At 46.2% G+C, this 17,177-nt stretch overlaps 2 protein-coding genes across 10 annotated transcripts in view; one reads left to right on the forward strand and one right to left on the reverse strand.

The window, feature by feature from the left end:
- Window positions 1-463: 463 nt before the first annotated feature.
- On the forward strand, window positions 464-6,719 carry mfap3l (microfibril associated protein 3 like). Its single transcript, XM_028429722.1, has 3 exons — window positions 464-601; window positions 1,612-2,022; window positions 4,937-6,719. The coding sequence occupies exons 2-3, from the start codon at window positions 1,731-1,733 to the stop codon at window positions 5,839-5,841; spliced, it is 1,197 nt and encodes a 398-aa protein (XP_028285523.1). The 5' UTR covers window positions 464-601; window positions 1,612-1,730; the 3' UTR covers window positions 5,842-6,719.
- Window positions 6,720-8,692: 1,973 nt separating this feature from the next.
- Window positions 8,693-17,177, reverse strand: part of clcn3 (chloride channel 3) — a 30,402-nt gene continuing 21,917 nt past the window's right edge. For 5 of the 9 annotated variants that reach the window (XM_028428868.1, XM_028428862.1, XM_028428867.1 and 2 more), the window contains 8 exons: window positions 16,240-16,446; window positions 15,825-16,158; window positions 15,449-15,741; window positions 15,181-15,367; window positions 14,674-15,072; window positions 14,383-14,599; window positions 13,123-13,198; window positions 8,693-9,724 (listed from right to left, as the gene is read on the reverse strand). In XM_028428868.1, the coding sequence (XP_028284669.1) occupies window positions 9,533-9,724; window positions 13,123-13,198; window positions 14,383-14,599; window positions 14,674-15,072; window positions 15,181-15,367; window positions 15,449-15,741; window positions 15,825-16,158; window positions 16,240-16,446 (1,905 nt within the window). In that variant the 3' untranslated portion in view covers window positions 8,693-9,532. The other 4 variants (XM_028428866.1, XM_028428864.1, XM_028428869.1 and 1 more) reach the window with 2 other exon arrangements.

The following is a 17,177-nucleotide window of genomic DNA, read 5'->3' on the forward strand; positions in this document are numbered from 1 at the left end:
GAAAAACTATACTTTTTTGAAAAAAAAAAACATGAAGAGAACCCGGAATGTCCTCTGTGAGATGAACATTTTGATAGTTGAATGGCTGAAATCGGTCAATGTATGCTGAAGATACACTGCACCATAAAACATTACAGAAGAAGAAGAAGAGAAGAAGAAGAAGAAGAAGAAGAAGAAGAAGAAGAAGAGAAGAAGAAGAAGAAGAACAACAACAACAACAACAAGAGTTTGATTGCCTAGCAACGGCAATCAAATTAATTAATACATTCTAATAGTTCGTTACTTTACACTCTGCTGACTAAAACGTCATTGAATGCAGGTTCAAACACCACATTTAAGGCTTAAAGTATTTCTCCATCAATTAACCATGAATTTCTTTATTAATATTTTCTGTAACTCTGCCGCTCATGGAGCCGTGTTCGCCTCTGGGGGCGCTGTGAGGCGCCTCCCCGGCTGAAGCGGACCAGTCGCAGCTCCAGAGGCGGAGGAGGAGGAGGATGATGATGATGATGCCTGAGCAGGAATAGCACGGATCAAAACATTGATGATGGTGTTTTTTCTATCAAATATCCGAGCAGCTCAGACGGACACAGACCATGATGTAAGTACGAACACTGACTTTTGGACAGAAATAAATGTGACGCTTGTTTCGCTGTCGACGCCAAATTCGGACCGCTGCTGTTCCCACGGAGACGCTGCGTTTCTCGGTGTAAATTCAGCGCTATGACCGCGTCACGTCCCCGAATATTATCCGCTGTAATGTTTATTGTCAAAAACATTTTTACAATAACGGTCAATCAGTTAAAAACTGCTGCTGTAAACACACCGCGTTCTGGAAGGGTCTCCCCACCCCCGGCTGCCATCCAGCACATAGCCGCATCCGACGCCCTATGGTTTTTGGTCAATTATCTGACTTATTTCAGGTGAAACTGCTGCACTTTAATATCTTAAAATCTTGCCAGTTCATTTACACACGACAGACACACACGTTTAACACACTACGTTGTTATTAACAGTGTTGTTACAACGTTAGCTAACGATGCGGGTTGTTTGCGTTGCAACCAGATGATAGACGCAGCCCGCGCACTGCTCCGTTATGTTTGTAGCGTGGCTTTGTTTTCGTGCTAATCTTGTTCATATGTGTTGTTACTGCAAAAATTAAAGCCTCTTACATTAAATATTTATATTACAAATAATCAGTGTGAATGTAGCTGTGAGCTAATAGGAGAATTTGCATGTTTTTTCTGCTTCTGGGCGTGGATGTTAGCTTAGTTTGGAGTCAGACTAGCTTAAAAAAATCAGATGTTTACGATGCAAATTAATGGAAATTATGACCAAATTGTTGAGATGTGTATGCTCATCGTTTACGACGGTGGCTTTTAATATTGACTAAAGCCACAAAATCAATCGAAAACACTGTAGTGAGTTGCTTTTATTATAAAAGTCCAAATGTCCTGTTTACATGAATGAGTCCAGAACTATTTGATGATCTGATTCCAGCCTCTTGACCATAAAGATCATTTCTGTTCGTTCTATTAAATTTCATGTGCATTACTGTGACACTTAATTAACAGCATTAACCATGATGATGATTAAAACGTCTTATTTCAGTGAGATGATTCACGCTGCTGAGCTGAAACCCAAACTGCCTTCCACTGTCAAGAGATAGCCCGTCTGCAGGATGGAGACCCAGGAGGAATGACAGAAGAGTCCCGTTCCGTCTGGGTGTGATGCACCGACAGTTGGAGAAAATGCACCGGTCCGGTGGAAACATTATTCTGGTCCTGGTGTCCCTTATTGCCTCGCACACAGCCGGGGCCTTGATGGTGGGCACGGATGGAAACCATACAGGAAACGGCAACGCCACGGACGGTGGATTTGTCCCAGTTGTGTTCACTAAAGTGAGCCAGATAATTGCCCGGGAGGGGAGCTGCGCATTGATTGATTGCAATGTGACCGGCGACCCGTTCCCCAGCGTCCAGTGGTTCAACTCCCATGGAAACCGCCTGGACACGGAGAATGGTGAGATGCACTGTTAGAAACCTTAGACCTGGTTCTCTGTTCTCGCCCTTCAACTCCATTATAATTTAATCAGGAGCAGAGACAGATCAGGTTTTACTGGGCCAGCGTTTACATCTTTAAACCAAACATGCACACTACAGGTTTTACCCCGTTCACACTGGTGAAATAAATCTGGCTAAAGCGGGATTAGGGCCGCATCCAGATGTATCCAGATGTTTTTTTTCTGAGTGTGAACACCTTGAATCCGGCTGTATCCAGTTTGATTTCAATCCGGCTAGATCCACCTACGAGAGGTGGATCTAGCCGGATTGAAATCAAATTTCAAATGTGGCTCAGGTGTGAACGCAAATGTGGCTCGCGAATCCAGTTAGCGACATGCTACTTCTGGTTCACGGGGCGCGACACGGGACAACAAAACCGCACGATGCATGCGCACACGGGGTCCTACCGCGGCCTGAACGGACTCTGTATATTACGAGGCGCCACCTAGTGGTTTGGATGGCTGCAAACAAGCCGGATGAAGCCGGATTGAGTGGGGACACGCTTGTGTGAGAGCCAGATTTGTAAATAGGTCTGAACGTATCCAGCTTAAAGCCTATCCAGATACAATCCTACTCTAGCTGGAATGACTTTCTCCAGTGTGAACGGTTGCTACAGGCTTAACCCCACATAAGAAGAGCTAAACAAGCCACTGAGACACTTTACACGTCACGAACATCCCCATGGTGGGACAAATAAAGGTTTTCTTAATCTCAAACAACAGACAGACGGATTAAAACGTGGCATTTGGTGTGGTAAATGCTCTTTTCCCCTTAAGGTGAATGCAATGAAGTCTGCACTCTAACCCAGTTTCTGGGAATAAACAGATTAAAGAGGCTAATTTTGGTTAAAGGCCCCCGAGTCCAAAAATTCCACTGTGGATCAACAGGGTATTCCAGAACATGAGGAGGCAGTTTAAGGACATGGGTGCACCATATAATAGTCACTTTTAGAACCTTTTGTCAAAACGCTTTCATAGAAAGCTAAAGAAAAATCCACACCTAGATATTATATTCATATTTATGTATATTTTGGCACTACCAACATAACGTACCTACAGTGTACAGGTTCACAAACACCCTCATGCAGGTTGGTGCAGTAGGAACACGTGGACGTGGCAGCCTTTATGTCCTGAGGGAAATTTGACTCCATCATTGTACATTTGGTCTGGCAGCAGATTATTCTCTCGCTGTGATAGAAAGTCGCTGCCAATTAGATTCAAGCTGTCTTTTTGTTCAACTAATGATTTTCTGCTGAGCTGAGGCCCTGCTTAAATATAGCAACGCACCTCAGCAGGAATGCGAAGGGGGGGAGCGCTTTGTTGTGTTCCTGAGCCGACCTGTTGAAACCTGCCGTCACACAGAGTAGGAGAGGCTGCATTGTTATTGTGACCCACAAACCCGGAACAGCGTCTGCACCGTCACAAAGCGTTTTCTCCCGCGGGTTACACTCAGGAATATATAATTAGAGAAGGTCAGACTTTCCCTGCAGCAGAGACTGTTTGTTCCTACAGATGTTTTTGTAGTTTTTTTGGGAGGCACGTCGGTCGCATCATGTGGTCGACTGGTGGTGCAGATACAATCTTGCTGCACAGGCGGATGGGCGGGGGCGCTGTTTGTCAGCCAGGCTTCATTTCCTGACTGCGCTTTCATCTCCTCCTGAGGATAGCACTGTGGAATATTGATCATTATTGTAGAGTAGTAGGCAGCAGTAATATGAAGACTCTGTGATATCTGCTCATGTCTACTCCCACACAGCAGAAACAGCCTGTTATACTCACTAAAACCTTGCTGCTCAGGCAGTCGTAGAAATAACAGGGATGGATGTTCATCAAAGATTTGCTACCGTTGTGGAACCACAAGCTAAACTGATGCCCCGCAGCCTCACAAGACTCCTGAGATCAGTCAATACTAGAGGTGAAGATAGCTTAGCCAGGTAGCTTAGCTTAGCACGTGTTCCGTAGGTAATTGAATCTGGCCCCGTTCACACTGGAGAAAGTCATTCCAGTTGTGTCCGCACTCAATCCGGCTTCATCCAGCATGTTTGCTGTTCTCCAAACCACTAGGTGGCGCCTTGTAATATGGCTAATAATGTGGCTAGCCGGATTCGCTAGCCACATTTGCGTTCACACCTGAGCCACATTTGAGCCAATCCGGCTAGATCCACCTCTCGAGGGTGGATCTAGCCGGCTTGAACTCAAACTGGATTCAGCTGGATTGGAGGTGTTCACACTCGGAAAAAACACATCTGGATTGATCTGGATGCGGCCAAATCCTGCTTAAGCCACATTTTTTTCCCCAGTGTGGACGGGGCCTCTGTGGTGCCTCAGTGTTTGTCTGCTGGTTGGAGGCTTACTCCTACCAGCCAGACATGAGCTCAGTATTGATCTTCAGAAAGCAAATGTCAGACTACTACAGCATCATATCGACCACGTTGTAGTTTATCAGGCACAACAGCACCTCATCATCGAGATAAGAACTAATCCAGAAGCAAAGCAAACGGTCAGGGCCGGCCCACTGCAGCCAACGACCCTGTAAACACGTTTTTATGCTTGTTCATCTCTCCATGGGAATAACAAGGTAGTGCTGCTCTCTGGTCTGCACAGTGCGTTAATCAGTCTCCGTAAAAAAGGAAAAGAAAGCAAGTCTCTCTTAGAAAGCAGCAGACGTCAGCGGTGGAAGAGTTTCCTGTGGATACATTCAGCAGGGAAACTGATGTAGTAAGAGGATTTTCAGAGTTTAAACTCACGAGTCACGAGTCATGACTTTAAAAGCAGTCAGGTTGCAGTTTTTTGGAGGCAGGTGAACACTTAAAAAGTCAAAAACCTGGTGTTGCTTTCCATTTTCTGTATTCATGCCTTTCTGTGTGTGTGTAGGTGGGAAGTGGTGGCTGCTGGAAAATGGCGTTCTCAACATCACCAGCATCGAGTTTGCTGACCGTGGAAAGTATACCTGCATGGCGTCCAACGTCTACGGCAGCTCCAACTGCACGGTGACGCTGCGTGTGGTCTTCACGAACGGGGACATGGGCGTGTACTACATGGTGGTGTGTCTGGTGACTTTTACCATCATCATGGCCCTGAACGTGACGCGCCTCTGCATGATGAGCAGCCACCTGAAGAAGACGGAGAAAGCCATCAATGAATTCTTCCGCACGGAGGGCGCCGAGAAGCTGCAGAAGGCTTTCGAGATCGCCAAGAGGATCCCCATTATCACCTCAGCCAAGACGCTGGAGCTGGCCAAGGTGACCCAGTTCAAGACCATGGAGTTCGCACGGTACATCGAGGAGCTGGCGCGTAGCATCCCACTGCCACCGCTCATCATGAACTGCCGCACCATCATGGAGGAGATCCTGGAGGTGGTGGGGGTGGAGGAGATGAGGCACACTTTTGTCAGACAGGCTCCGGAGGGGCGCTCGATCGGGGTGAGAGACGTCTTCACCATCCTGCAGGAGAGGGAGAGAGAGCGGGGGCAAGAGAGGGAGCGGGAGCGCAGCGAGTCCCCCGCCGCCGACTCCGATAACTCCTCTATCCACGAACAGCCGCAGCACATCGCCATCCAGGTGTCGGTTCACCCGCCGCTCGCCGTAAAAGGTTACTGTGGCATAGAAGGCCCACCGCAGCCGGAGTCCACGGGCTCTACCCCACCACCACTGGTCCCTCTTCTCCAGGAGGAGCAGCCTGAGGCGGAGGGAGACCACACTGACGAACAGGCTGCCGCCACAGAACCGGCAGCAGATAAGACCCCACCCTGCCAGGTGTTCTATGAGAGCCATGTGTGACAAAACAAACCCTGAATGAAAGATTTCCTGCTATGCATTTCATGAAAACAATCACATTTGTATTTATCTTTTCTGAGAAACAATCTCGTTAAACCTTTGAATACATCATGATTTTTACTCTTTCTTTCTCACTGTTGTGCTCGAATGTACACGGGAGGAGTTATCATTATTATCAATGTAACAAGCGAAGAATTGTAAGGGGACACTTCCTGTGTTGAGATTTTCTTAGCTCAGACTCTTATTTAAAGGAAAAAGGGGGGCTGGTTTATGTTTCTTATAGTGCTAGGGTTTTTATGACAGAAATCTGCCTCAAGCTGCTCTTCATGTTGTCACTGTCCGACCATGAAAGCAGGCTTCTTTCTTCATTCGCTTACACAGCTGCTGTCCAACCTACAACGATAATAGATGCATGCTGGACTGAAAAGAACGAGAGTTTGGTCAGTTTCATGATTGTACGGCCATCAACACTTGTATGTCCTTTGAATATTTTTAAGGCTATTATGATACTATTGCCCACTGTGGTGTGATTTTTGTTTGTTAGATTTTAAGTCTCAAGTTTCCTTCCTGTCAGATTTCTTTCCTCCTTTGTTTTTTTAAGGTTTTTAATCTCAACTCCTAAACTGATCCACGTCTTGCTTCTGCACAGGCTTCACAGTACAGTCGCATTTCTGCTGCATGTGTTAAGTAGACGGTGGAGATGTCGGACGTCTTTCTCTTGGGACTAAAACAAAAAAAAACTCTTTTTTTGTTTCTTCCTTTGCTCGGCTAACAGTCCAGTCTGAGATGAACTGGACACTGCTCTGCTTTTTTCTGGTGCTCTTGAGATGCCTCTTTTTTGTAGTGGAATAAAATAGAAGAATAAAGTGCTGTGCTAATGATAAGTTCTCCTGGGTCGATTTGTTTTGCTTCACAATACAAACTGTGCAACACTGATATCTGATCATACTGTAACAGCAGTCCTTTCAACATCCACCGTCTCTGCGTCTCTTCTTTAAATACAGCACATGAAGAACTGTATGCTATTTTAATAATGTGAGCTAGACCCTTTTGTCCTGGCGGCGGTAGCCATGGTTACAAGATGTGACTCAGGTGATGGAGGAAAGCCAAGAGACAGACCTGCATCAGACTTGTGACTAAATTGTTGCATCCAAACCACAATACACTACACAATAAACCTAAAAAAGTGTGCAGTGATGAGTTAAAGCATCATTTAATTTAAATTCAGTAGATGAAAGATTTGCCTTTAAATGAACCAAAAAAAAAAAGGCGGATCAAGTTTTCTGGGAGCAGGAGAACAGAAGACGCCTGAGATGAATGATTGATGTGAAACATGAGGAGACATGGAGACTCAGTCAGCTGCTGCTGGTGTCCTGATGCAGTCCCACCTCTGGGACCGACTTAGCACAGAATCCCTGCAAAGGTTTCATATTTACTGAACTTGTCAGTACTTGATTTGAACCTTTAAACTCTACTCTGACCTTATGAATCTGGTTGTGTAAGCGTTACCTGGTGCTGAGGCTCAAGCTGATATGAGATGTAACATGATCCAATTAAAGCTCCAGGACCCACCTGTCAACTTCAACTTTTTTTTCCTTTTAATTTAAAACAAAATTTAATCTTTACATATTTTGTTTTAAATGTACAATCAAACAATCAATGTAATCATACATAAAATTCTTCTTTATAATAATAATAATAATAATGCACGACTCTATAGACACTACCCATAAATAAAAAAAAAAAGGAAAAAACATCGAGATCAGTATGAAATACAATGTTAGGCAACACCACTGGTTAACAAAGACGATGCTCTGCTCCCTGTCGAACCACAGCAGGACCGCCACTGCAACGCAAAGACGTACACAGGACCACACAAACACACACACTCACACTCTACAGGTAAGGTGCTACTGTTCGTCCCCACACCACCACCACCACCATCGCTTCATTTCCCTGCATCATGTCCACAAAACATGTCAGATGTGTGATGATAAAGTGGGAAACTTTAGCTGGAAAGCCTAAAAAAAAACTTTTTTTTTTGTTTTGCCAGGCACTTGGCAGATGTGAAGAGATCAGAAGAAAAGCACAAACCTGCTGTAACCAAGCAGACGCAATTTAAACTTTAAAGCTACAGTGCAGGACGTTTGTCTCTCCCTCAGTTACTGCACTGAAAATGTTGATTTTCTATGTGTTTCTGTTCATCAAAGACTGTAATCTGCTGCCAAGAACACGTCCACAGACACCAGGGTTAGGCCTGCAGAGTACTGTGAAGCATGAACTGTTCTGCACTGTAGCTTTAAAAATGAAGAACTGATTCTGTTTTACCTTAAAAGGGCCTCGTGCTTCCAGAACATTTGAACACACGACATAATAACTGTTACTGATCCATCAGGAGCATTATTGATTGGCAGCATTTTCTTTGTGATGCTTCATTTTGGCTGAAACTGATTTTTAGTTTACTGATAGTTTTACTGATTTTTCATTCATACCTGGAGGGGGCAGAGAAGACGAGGACTGAGGAAGGTGTGTACCCAACCTGTAGGTCAAGTTTAAGTTTGAGATGCTTGTCACTGTGTAGTATCATTATCATTATCATCATCATCATCATCTTCCTCCTCTGCAACGACCGATCAATAAATCAATCAATCAATCAATCACAGATTTCCAGTTGCTTAATAAAGTAACAGATTTTCTTTTGTTTGGACACTTTTTCCTTTTTTTCTTTACATACACACTCCACCTGTCTGAATGAAGGGACACACACACACACTCTCACACACACACACACTCACACACACACACTCACACGGCTCAAGCTGGCTCAGAAATGAAAACGCACACTCACACAAAGGACTTTGACTTCTTTCCGTCAGAAGGGGAACATTTTTTGATCTTGAAATACAGTACCGTCTACGTGTCTCTACCTCTCTCTCTCTCCTACACACACACACACACACACACACACACACACAATAAAGCCATCTTTTTAGGCCTAACCCAGTGGAGCAGGCGTGTGCCATGACCAGATCACAAGAGGCTGCCATGTTGTTCAGAGGTGAGAAAGCACGTGCACGTCCTCTCAGTTCCCACAGTAACCTTGCTGGAATGTAGTGGCGCTAAGTACACACACGCCCGCACACAGGCACACACACACACACACACAGACACACACACACACACTGGATTTACAGGTAAACAATGTATTTTTTTCTGGAGGACGGACAGGTCAAGTGTGAGGACAGTGAGTCTCTTCTTCTTTTCTGTTTTCTTTTGAAGCGGGGGGAGCCCGGAGGTTACAAGGTCTCTCATCGCGTTCCTCACCAGCGGTTCATTCTGACCTTTGACCCCCACCACCGTGACCGCAGCAGAGAAGCGGACAAAGCGTGAGGCACATGAAGAGTGCAAATGGGTGGAACTTTACAGGGACTTGTGTGTGTGTGTGTAGAGAGAGAGAGAGACGGCATGCATGTCTGAGGTGTTTACAAGTGCAAAAGTGTGTGATGTGATGTGTGTGTGTGTGTGTGTAAAAAGTGCATTTATGTGTGTGTGCCTTCAACCCGTGACCTTGTCGAGTCCTCAGCAGCCAGACTGATAAGTCTCTTATTTCCCTCTGGTGGCCTGTAAGTCTCTGGAGGCCACAGTCAGTCACTGAGCTGAAAACTAAACGAAAAAACAAAACAGGGTCCGAATGTCAAAGATTGGAGCCGTTCAGGAGGCGCACTTCCTCCTCCTCCACCTCCTCCTCCTCGCTGCCGTCTCCCCCTCCACCCCCACGGTCCTGGAAGGAGCGGATCAGTTGAACATGATGGACTCTGGATCTTGGTTTGCCATTTGAGCCATGTGACGAAGGATATCTTTTTTTGTGATAATACCAAGAAGCCGCCTGCAGGGGGAGACAAAGGAAGGAGGGGGGACAAGGACAGAAGAAGAGATTTAGAAAAGTGAGGAGACGCTGGTGGCGTTTGTAGCGCGAGTGAAGGAGAGAGAGAGAGAGAGGGTGTTTTTGTTGGCAGGTTTTGCTTCAATCAGAAAGATTCAAATTTGCTTTATGAGACCAAAACCAACAAAAACACGAAGAAGCAAACGTCAGCAGGAGGAGAGGAGGAGGTGAACAAAGGGATGAGACCAGGTCTGAAACAGCACCCGGCACCTCAGAGCAGAGTGTCGTTTCAGAAACTGCCCAGGATGTTTTCATGTTTACAGTCCCGAAAGTCCTGAAGAGAAAACAGGAGCTGGATCCTACAGGGGACACAGGAAGTCATGGAACAGGAGGAGGAGAAAAGTTAAATCCTCTAAAAGAGGGAGGAGAAGAGGAGGCACCACCACCACCACAGGGGGTCAGGCACCACAAAGGCCGGACAATAAATCTGTAGATAATGAATCATGGAGATCTGCGAACAGCGATCTGCAGGCTTTTCAGCTGCGATGACCAGTTCTACCTGTTTACATCAACATGGAATTTGCGCCTGAGATGTTGCAGGAGTTCAAAATCACGTCTCCTGACCCCACATCAGGCTGAAAACAAGACATTTTACATCTACATTTTTTAGTTTTCTTTGTGCTATTGCCACATTCAGCAGATCTCCTCATCAAATGTATTATTTTAAATAGGAATGCTCTATATTTCTGACTCCTGTGATGCCTCCTCTTCAGCAGTAATGATTCACTTAGTAACACACCACTAAATATTCAGTCAGTCAAGGTCATTCTTGCTGATTCCGGAGCACCAGCAGGAGCTATTTACACACTAGGAATGACCACACAGTGCTCTAGAAATCAGCTGTGAGTCAATAATCTGAGTTCAGGTGTAAGAAAAGCGTGTTGCAGGCAGGTGGATCTTAAGCTACGTTTGAAGGGTAGAAGTGAACCACGGCTGTAATGAGCTGAAACACAGAGCTGAACCCAGGTCTGAGCCAGAAGAGTTGACATGATCTATGTCGAGGATTGAGGTGAAGCAGCGGGAGGCGTGAAACACTGGTGAAACGTCACACAGATCAGACCCGGGTCCACTGAGAACTGCAAGAAGATCTGACCCCTGGGACTCTGGGTGCAGATCAGGTGAAGGGGGGTGAATTCAGTGTTCCCTTTAAAACCAGCAGTGTCCGATCCTGTTCATGTTTTTATTCTGTGATCTGATCAAAAATGGCAGAATTCAGTATATGTGGTCATTGATTCAGATTATGTTTTATCAGGGGAACTAGACTCATAGCATTGTTTTCTTCCAGTGGGACACTGCTGGCTAACGGGAAACACCGGCTCTGGATTAGTAAATACTTCATCAAGGTCTTGTGTGATCACCACACGCTAACCAGCTAAAACTACAGCACTACTGGTGGCACGAATCAACACAACACTCCACCACTACAGCATGAGGGAAATACGGGAATGGATTGTCGTATCACTACACATCGTCTCCCTCCTCTCTAACAACACCACCAAACTCTAAGAATATTTTTTTGTGGTCCGCTTTCCTAAGGCGGCTAACTACTCGCCAAGTGGTTGTAAAGGCGACAGGTCAGATGTCGTCGATCTGCGGAGAGCCAGGGTGAAATGGTGGGGCCGAGAGAGGGGAACAAAAAAAAAACAGAGGCAGTCGTTAATGAAGGCAGAGGACGGACGTTTTAAAAACAAAAGACACAGCTGTTGTGAGTGGAAGATGGGAAAGAACACAACAGGCATCATGGTTACACGACCGCACACATGCTGAGGAGGTTTACCTCTCTCTGATTAAACATACTATACTCAGAACAATCCTGCTGTAAAAGCTGTGGAGGTACTAAAATACAAAGGATGGTAGTTTGATGAAGGTCTAGCACGAGGGAGCTGACAGCACTAAGCTACGGTACAAATGCAGTCTAATGGGATGAATGCAAAGCTGCACTCTGAGAAACGACTGAACCCTTTTCAGACATGGATGCCTGACAAACTAATGACTTTCTAAACATGTTGAGTCTGTGAAATGTTCAGGAATCATGTTACACTTCATGAAATGTTCGGCCCCGTTCACACTGGAGAAAGTCATTCCAGCTAGAGTAGGATTGAGCCCAGACAGCCTTTAAGCTGGATGCGTTCAGACCTATTTTCAAATCTGGCTAGCACACACTTGTGTCCGCACTCAATCCGGCTTCATCCAGCATGTTTGCGGTCCTCCAAACCACTAGGTGGCGCCTCGTAATATACGGAGTCCGTTTATGCCGCGGTAGGACTGCGTGTGCGCATGTGTTGTGCGGTTTTTTGTCCCGTGTCGTGCCCTGTGAACCGGAAGTAGCACATCGCTAACCAGAATTAGCGTGTCGCTAACCGGAAGTAGCATATCGCTAGCCGGATTCGCTCGCCACATTTGCGTTCACACCTGAGCCGCATTTGAGCCAATCCGGCTAGATCCACCTCTCGTGGGTGGATCTAGCCGGATTGAAATCAAACTGGATACAGCCGGATTCGAGGTGTTCACACTCAGAAAAAAACACATCTGGATTGATCTGGATGCGGCCGAATCCTGCTTAAGCCACATTTTTTTCCCCCAGTGTGAACGGGACACACAAGTGTTTTACGGCCGTCACTTAATTTATGCTGTATTTTATTGGTTTATTGGGTTATTAAGTCTCATCTATTACACATCTAAACCTGTTTTCCCTTCAATTAGCGTTTCATCTTTTCTTTTACAACTTGTGTGCATTTGCTTCAAGCTTCTCCTATTGTTTGTTTGAACAACGGTCTTATCAGTCATGCTCTCCAACTGGCGTTTGCAGCGTGCAGGTCACCGCAGCATGGCTGATAAGACAGCTGCGCTAATTTGTATAACAGGCCCTACACTACAGAAGAGCCTACTATAGAAAAAATGGGCTTATGTTAAAGATATAGCCGCTCTTACACTGAGGTGTGATGTCTGAAAGGGGCTCTACTGTGATGTGTGTGACAGTTCCCATTAAGGTCCGACATTACAGGACCCATAAACCGCCCGAAAGCTTGACTCCAAACCTGCAGCAGCTACCTGCGATGAAGATGGAAGCCAGAAAAACATCTGTCTACAGATGTTTCTGGTCATTAGGAAGTGAATCCACATCACACCGAACCCACGGACAACAGAGTGAGTGAAGCCAGAAAGAAGAAGTAGAGAAGACCTAATCATGCCTCAGCTGGGAACTGTCAACAGGTTTTCACACCACGCTTCATGCATCCCTCCTATGAGGCAGAGCCTAAGAGACGAAAGTGCGAAAGTGGGGGAAGAGGTCACGTGTGTTAAAACAAAAACAAAAACAAAAGGGGGGTGGGGCTAATCACCAGGGGCTCCGTGCGCTGCTTGAGCTCCTCCAGATGTTCTAATATATTCTTCTTTGTGATGATGCCCAACACAATCCTGAAACACACACCTGTTACTCGATAAACCGCCCACAACAACAAATAAAACAAACAGAGGAGAGGCAGAGAGACAACAGACAGCAGCAGCACAAAATATACACAACAGGGCAAACAAAACAAAAATCAATCAACGATAAACATGACATTAATTAACTCAAACTTACACAACTCAAGAAACAAAATAAATGGAATTAAAAGTGATGTTATAAATTAATTTCTCATGTGTTAAATCTGGTGTTATTCAATATCTTTCTACCTGTCAACAAATCCCATGAGAAGACCAACAAAGAACCTCTCACATGATATATATGAATCTATCACCACTGGATATGTTTCTGTTACTGTGGCTTATTTTCACTTAATTCCACTTAAATTTTAATATAATCACCAGGAAAAGCTTTAAGATCATTTTACTTAGCATCACAAACAATAGGCTTCACATTGTCATGTATTTCTTTAAATCACTAGTTTTTTCTCAGGTATGTTTTGTTGTAGAATTTGCAGTGTTCTTATATTAGGCATCATCATTTTTTTTTTTTAACAGTGGTCCAGGACCGATTTCTGGTTTTGGTCTTTCCCTGAGATGTATTGACAAGAAGAAAAACACAAAATGACACATAAAATAAAATGACAACCATATGGACATAAATAAAAACATTGCTGCTCAGTTCCTCTCTAGTGGTTGTAAAAACAAGGATTTTACCTGCTTGCAATTGCTACATCACACCAGCAGGTGGCTCCTTGCAAAACCAGAGTCCAAAAAAACTGACTGAAACTCAAGGTAAAATGTACTTCCACTAACTGCAAACGACACCCCAACGCTACTGAAAACAAGGATCTCATAAAGTTTAAACACTCTTCTCAGCTTGGTACCCGTTATGTATTTGTGGTTAGTTACAGCAGCTCAGTCTCTTCTGCTGAGGAGACTCTCTGTTATTGCTCAGTGGAAGGATAAAGAAAGTGCAGCACAGCGGTTTAGGCCAGGCCATGCAGATGGGTTGGGTAAATCCAGGGATCTGACAGTCCATGCAACACCGCGCCGTGTGTGTACATGTGTTTTACGTGACGTTTTGTAAACCTCAAACACGTTGGGCAATCATATCAACACCAAAAGGAGGATGTGAGAAGAGGAGTCACACTTCCTTCCTCCAGGGAGAGACCGTCTTTGGTTTGCTTACTTACCCGTTGTGAGTGACCAGGCACTGACGCAACCCCAGCTTTCTGAAGATGTCCACCACGATCTCCATGGGGGTGTGGTCAGTGACAGTGAAGGGGCTCATGTCCAGGATGGAGCGAAGCTTTAGGGGGCGGGGGCTGTCGGCTGGAAGGGTGGGGGCATGCTGGGTGAAGTACACCCTGGAGTTCAACATGATGCCCTCCTGTTTGCGGCGAGCGTTTTCTGCGGAAGAAACAAGAAAAACAATGTAATCAAAACACTTTTTTCATCTGATCTTTTACAGGAACCCACCTTACCTATAGCTATAGTGATATCCCTGCGCAGAGCAAAGCCCACCAGCCTCTGTGACTCCTTGGACACTATCACGGGGAAACCATTATAACTGGTCTCATTGATGATGCCCTGCAGCTCCTCCACTGTCAGGTCGTCCTGTGTCAGCACCGCTAACGGCGGGTCACTGCGACGAGGCCTCATCACCTCTCTAGCAAGCGTCGTGTGTGTAAACTCTTCCTTGGCATCCAGGAAAGGGTATCCATTCAGGCGGATGTGGGCCTCATAGATTCCCTCTCGGCCGAAGGCGTCACCCACCCATTTGCTGGTCATGACGGCAGCCATCAGGGGGACGATGTACTCTAAGCCACCAGTCAACTCAAACACAATGACGACTAAGGAGACGGTCATACGGGTCACACCACCTGCAAAAGGGACGAGAGTAAGAAAAAAGCAACACAAGGGCAAAATGATGGGAACATATGACATATGACTGTTTGTCCAGCAGCCGAGAGTGGATTTTGTGGACTCACCCAGACAAGCTGCAGCCCCCACCATGGCGTAAAGCCCTGGGGTGATGCAGTCGGCTCCCACTTCGCACCACTCTTTAAACAGGAACCAGTCATGATGATAATAAGCTAGCTGCTCCACAGCGATGCCAACGATGCGCCCTGCAATCGCCCCGATGGCCATGCTGGGGATGAACAAACCGGACGGCACCTGAAGTTGAGAAACAGATGTTAGTACTGACATGCAGAGATCACCTACATCTGTTTATAAATATCCACCGGGCAGCACCACCTTGAGTCCAAACGTGAATATAGTCATGATGATTTTAAAGATGAGCGCCAGGCAGAGCTGCCACATGGCGGAGTAGACGCCTGGCCCCGCCGGCCTGTTGGGGTTATCGGTGAAGGCTTTGCTGCCGTTCATCTGGCTGCGGTACTGGCAGAGCTGCGAGGATTCCAGCGGGCCACAGTCCGTGAAAAGCTCCTTTATCAGCTCACTGGTGTTCTGACGCGTGTAGGGGTTCGGGAAGGCAACAACTGCTGTGATAGCAGCCACCAAGATGACCTCCAACACCGGGTACTTTCCTGAAGAGACGAGACGTAATGAAGGCGCTTCGTTTATTTCAGCCAGTACAAACAGGACAAAATCATCATGTCATACTACTTACCGAAGCGGGTAGACTTGCGCCGCCGGCACCAGGCGATGTTGGCTCGGATGAAGAAGGCGCCCCAAAGGCCTCCGAAAACTCCCAGCAGGATGAAAGGGATGAGCTCAAACAGGTACCACGGCGTGTGGTACTCTACGTAAAACAGCACCAGGCGGCTGTTACCGAAGGGGTTGATGGAGCGCAAGACAAAGGCTGCCACAAGGGCGGCAAAGAAGGAGCGCCACAAAGTCTTCAGAGGGAAGTAGTAGCTCACTTCCTCCAAACTGAAGAGAACTCCTCCAATGGGCGCTCCAAAAGCGACAGACACCCCCGCGGCCGAGGCAGCAGAGAGAACCTGAAAGGCAAAACAAACGCACCTCAGCTGAAATGCTCAATCAGATGAAGAGGCAGGATAGTCTCGAATTTCTCCTCTCACCTCTCGTTTTTTGGCCTCGTTCTTGCTATACTTGGGGAAGAGGTAGGAGAAGATGTTCCCACAGCAGCAGGCCACGTGGACCAGGGGGCCCTCTTTCCCCAGACTGAGGCCAGACGCCACAGCCAGCACTAGAGTGATGGTCTTGATCATCAAGGTCCACTTACCCAAGTAGCCCCGGATGATAAACCCGCTCAGGATGGTCTTGATCTGGATGTAAAAAAAAAAAAAAACAGGAGCAGGAAGAGGTTAAACTGATTTGCGGATTTCAAAGTCAGCAACTGATAGAGGCTTTTCCCTTCTCTGTGCTGCTTTTGCGTTCCCATGGAAACAAAGGGATATTCAAAAATAGCTCTACCACGATGCAGTCAAACCTTTCACATCTCCCTGCTGCCCACTGAATTAACAAGTTTGAGGCGCTTTAGGGCATTAAAAACAAATCAGACACATTGTCTGGATTCAAGGAAGCACACAGGACCAATTAAACATCCTGCATAAAGCTCTAATCCATTCACACTGGGGAAAAAAATGTGGCTTAAGCAGGATTCGGCCGCATCCAGATCGATCCAGATGTGTTTTTTTCTGAGTGTGAACACCTCGAATACGGCTGTATCCAGTTTGATTTCAATCCGGCTAGATCCACCCACGAGAGGTGGATCTAGCTGGATTGGCTCAAATGTGGCTCAGGTGTGAACGCAAATGTGGCGAGCGAATCCGGCTAGCGACATGCTACTTCCGGTTAGCGACATGCTACTTCCGGTTCACGAGGCGCGACACGGGACAAAAAACTGCATGACGCATGCGCACACGCACACGTCCTACCGCAGCGTGAATGGACTCTGTATATTATGAGGCGCCACCTAGTGGTTTGGAGGACAGCAAACATGCTGGATGAAGCCGGATTGAGTGCGGACACAAGTGTGTGCTAGCCAGATTTGAAA

The sequence above is a fragment of the Parambassis ranga genome, chromosome 18 (genome assembly GCF_900634625.1).
Source record: "Parambassis ranga chromosome 18, fParRan2.1, whole genome shotgun sequence".
NCBI classification, from domain to species: domain Eukaryota; kingdom Metazoa; phylum Chordata; class Actinopteri; family Ambassidae; genus Parambassis; species Parambassis ranga.

Bases quoted from the DNA above. Each gene is read 5' to 3' on its own strand.
- mfap3l (XM_028429722.1), top strand. From the start codon at position 1,731: ATGCACCGACAGTTGGAGAAAATGCACCGGTCCGGTGGAAACATTATT. The intron at 2,023-4,936 runs GTGAGATGCACT...GTGTGTGTGTAG, and splicing joins CCGCCTGGACACGGAGAATG to GTGGGAAGTGGTGGCTGCTG.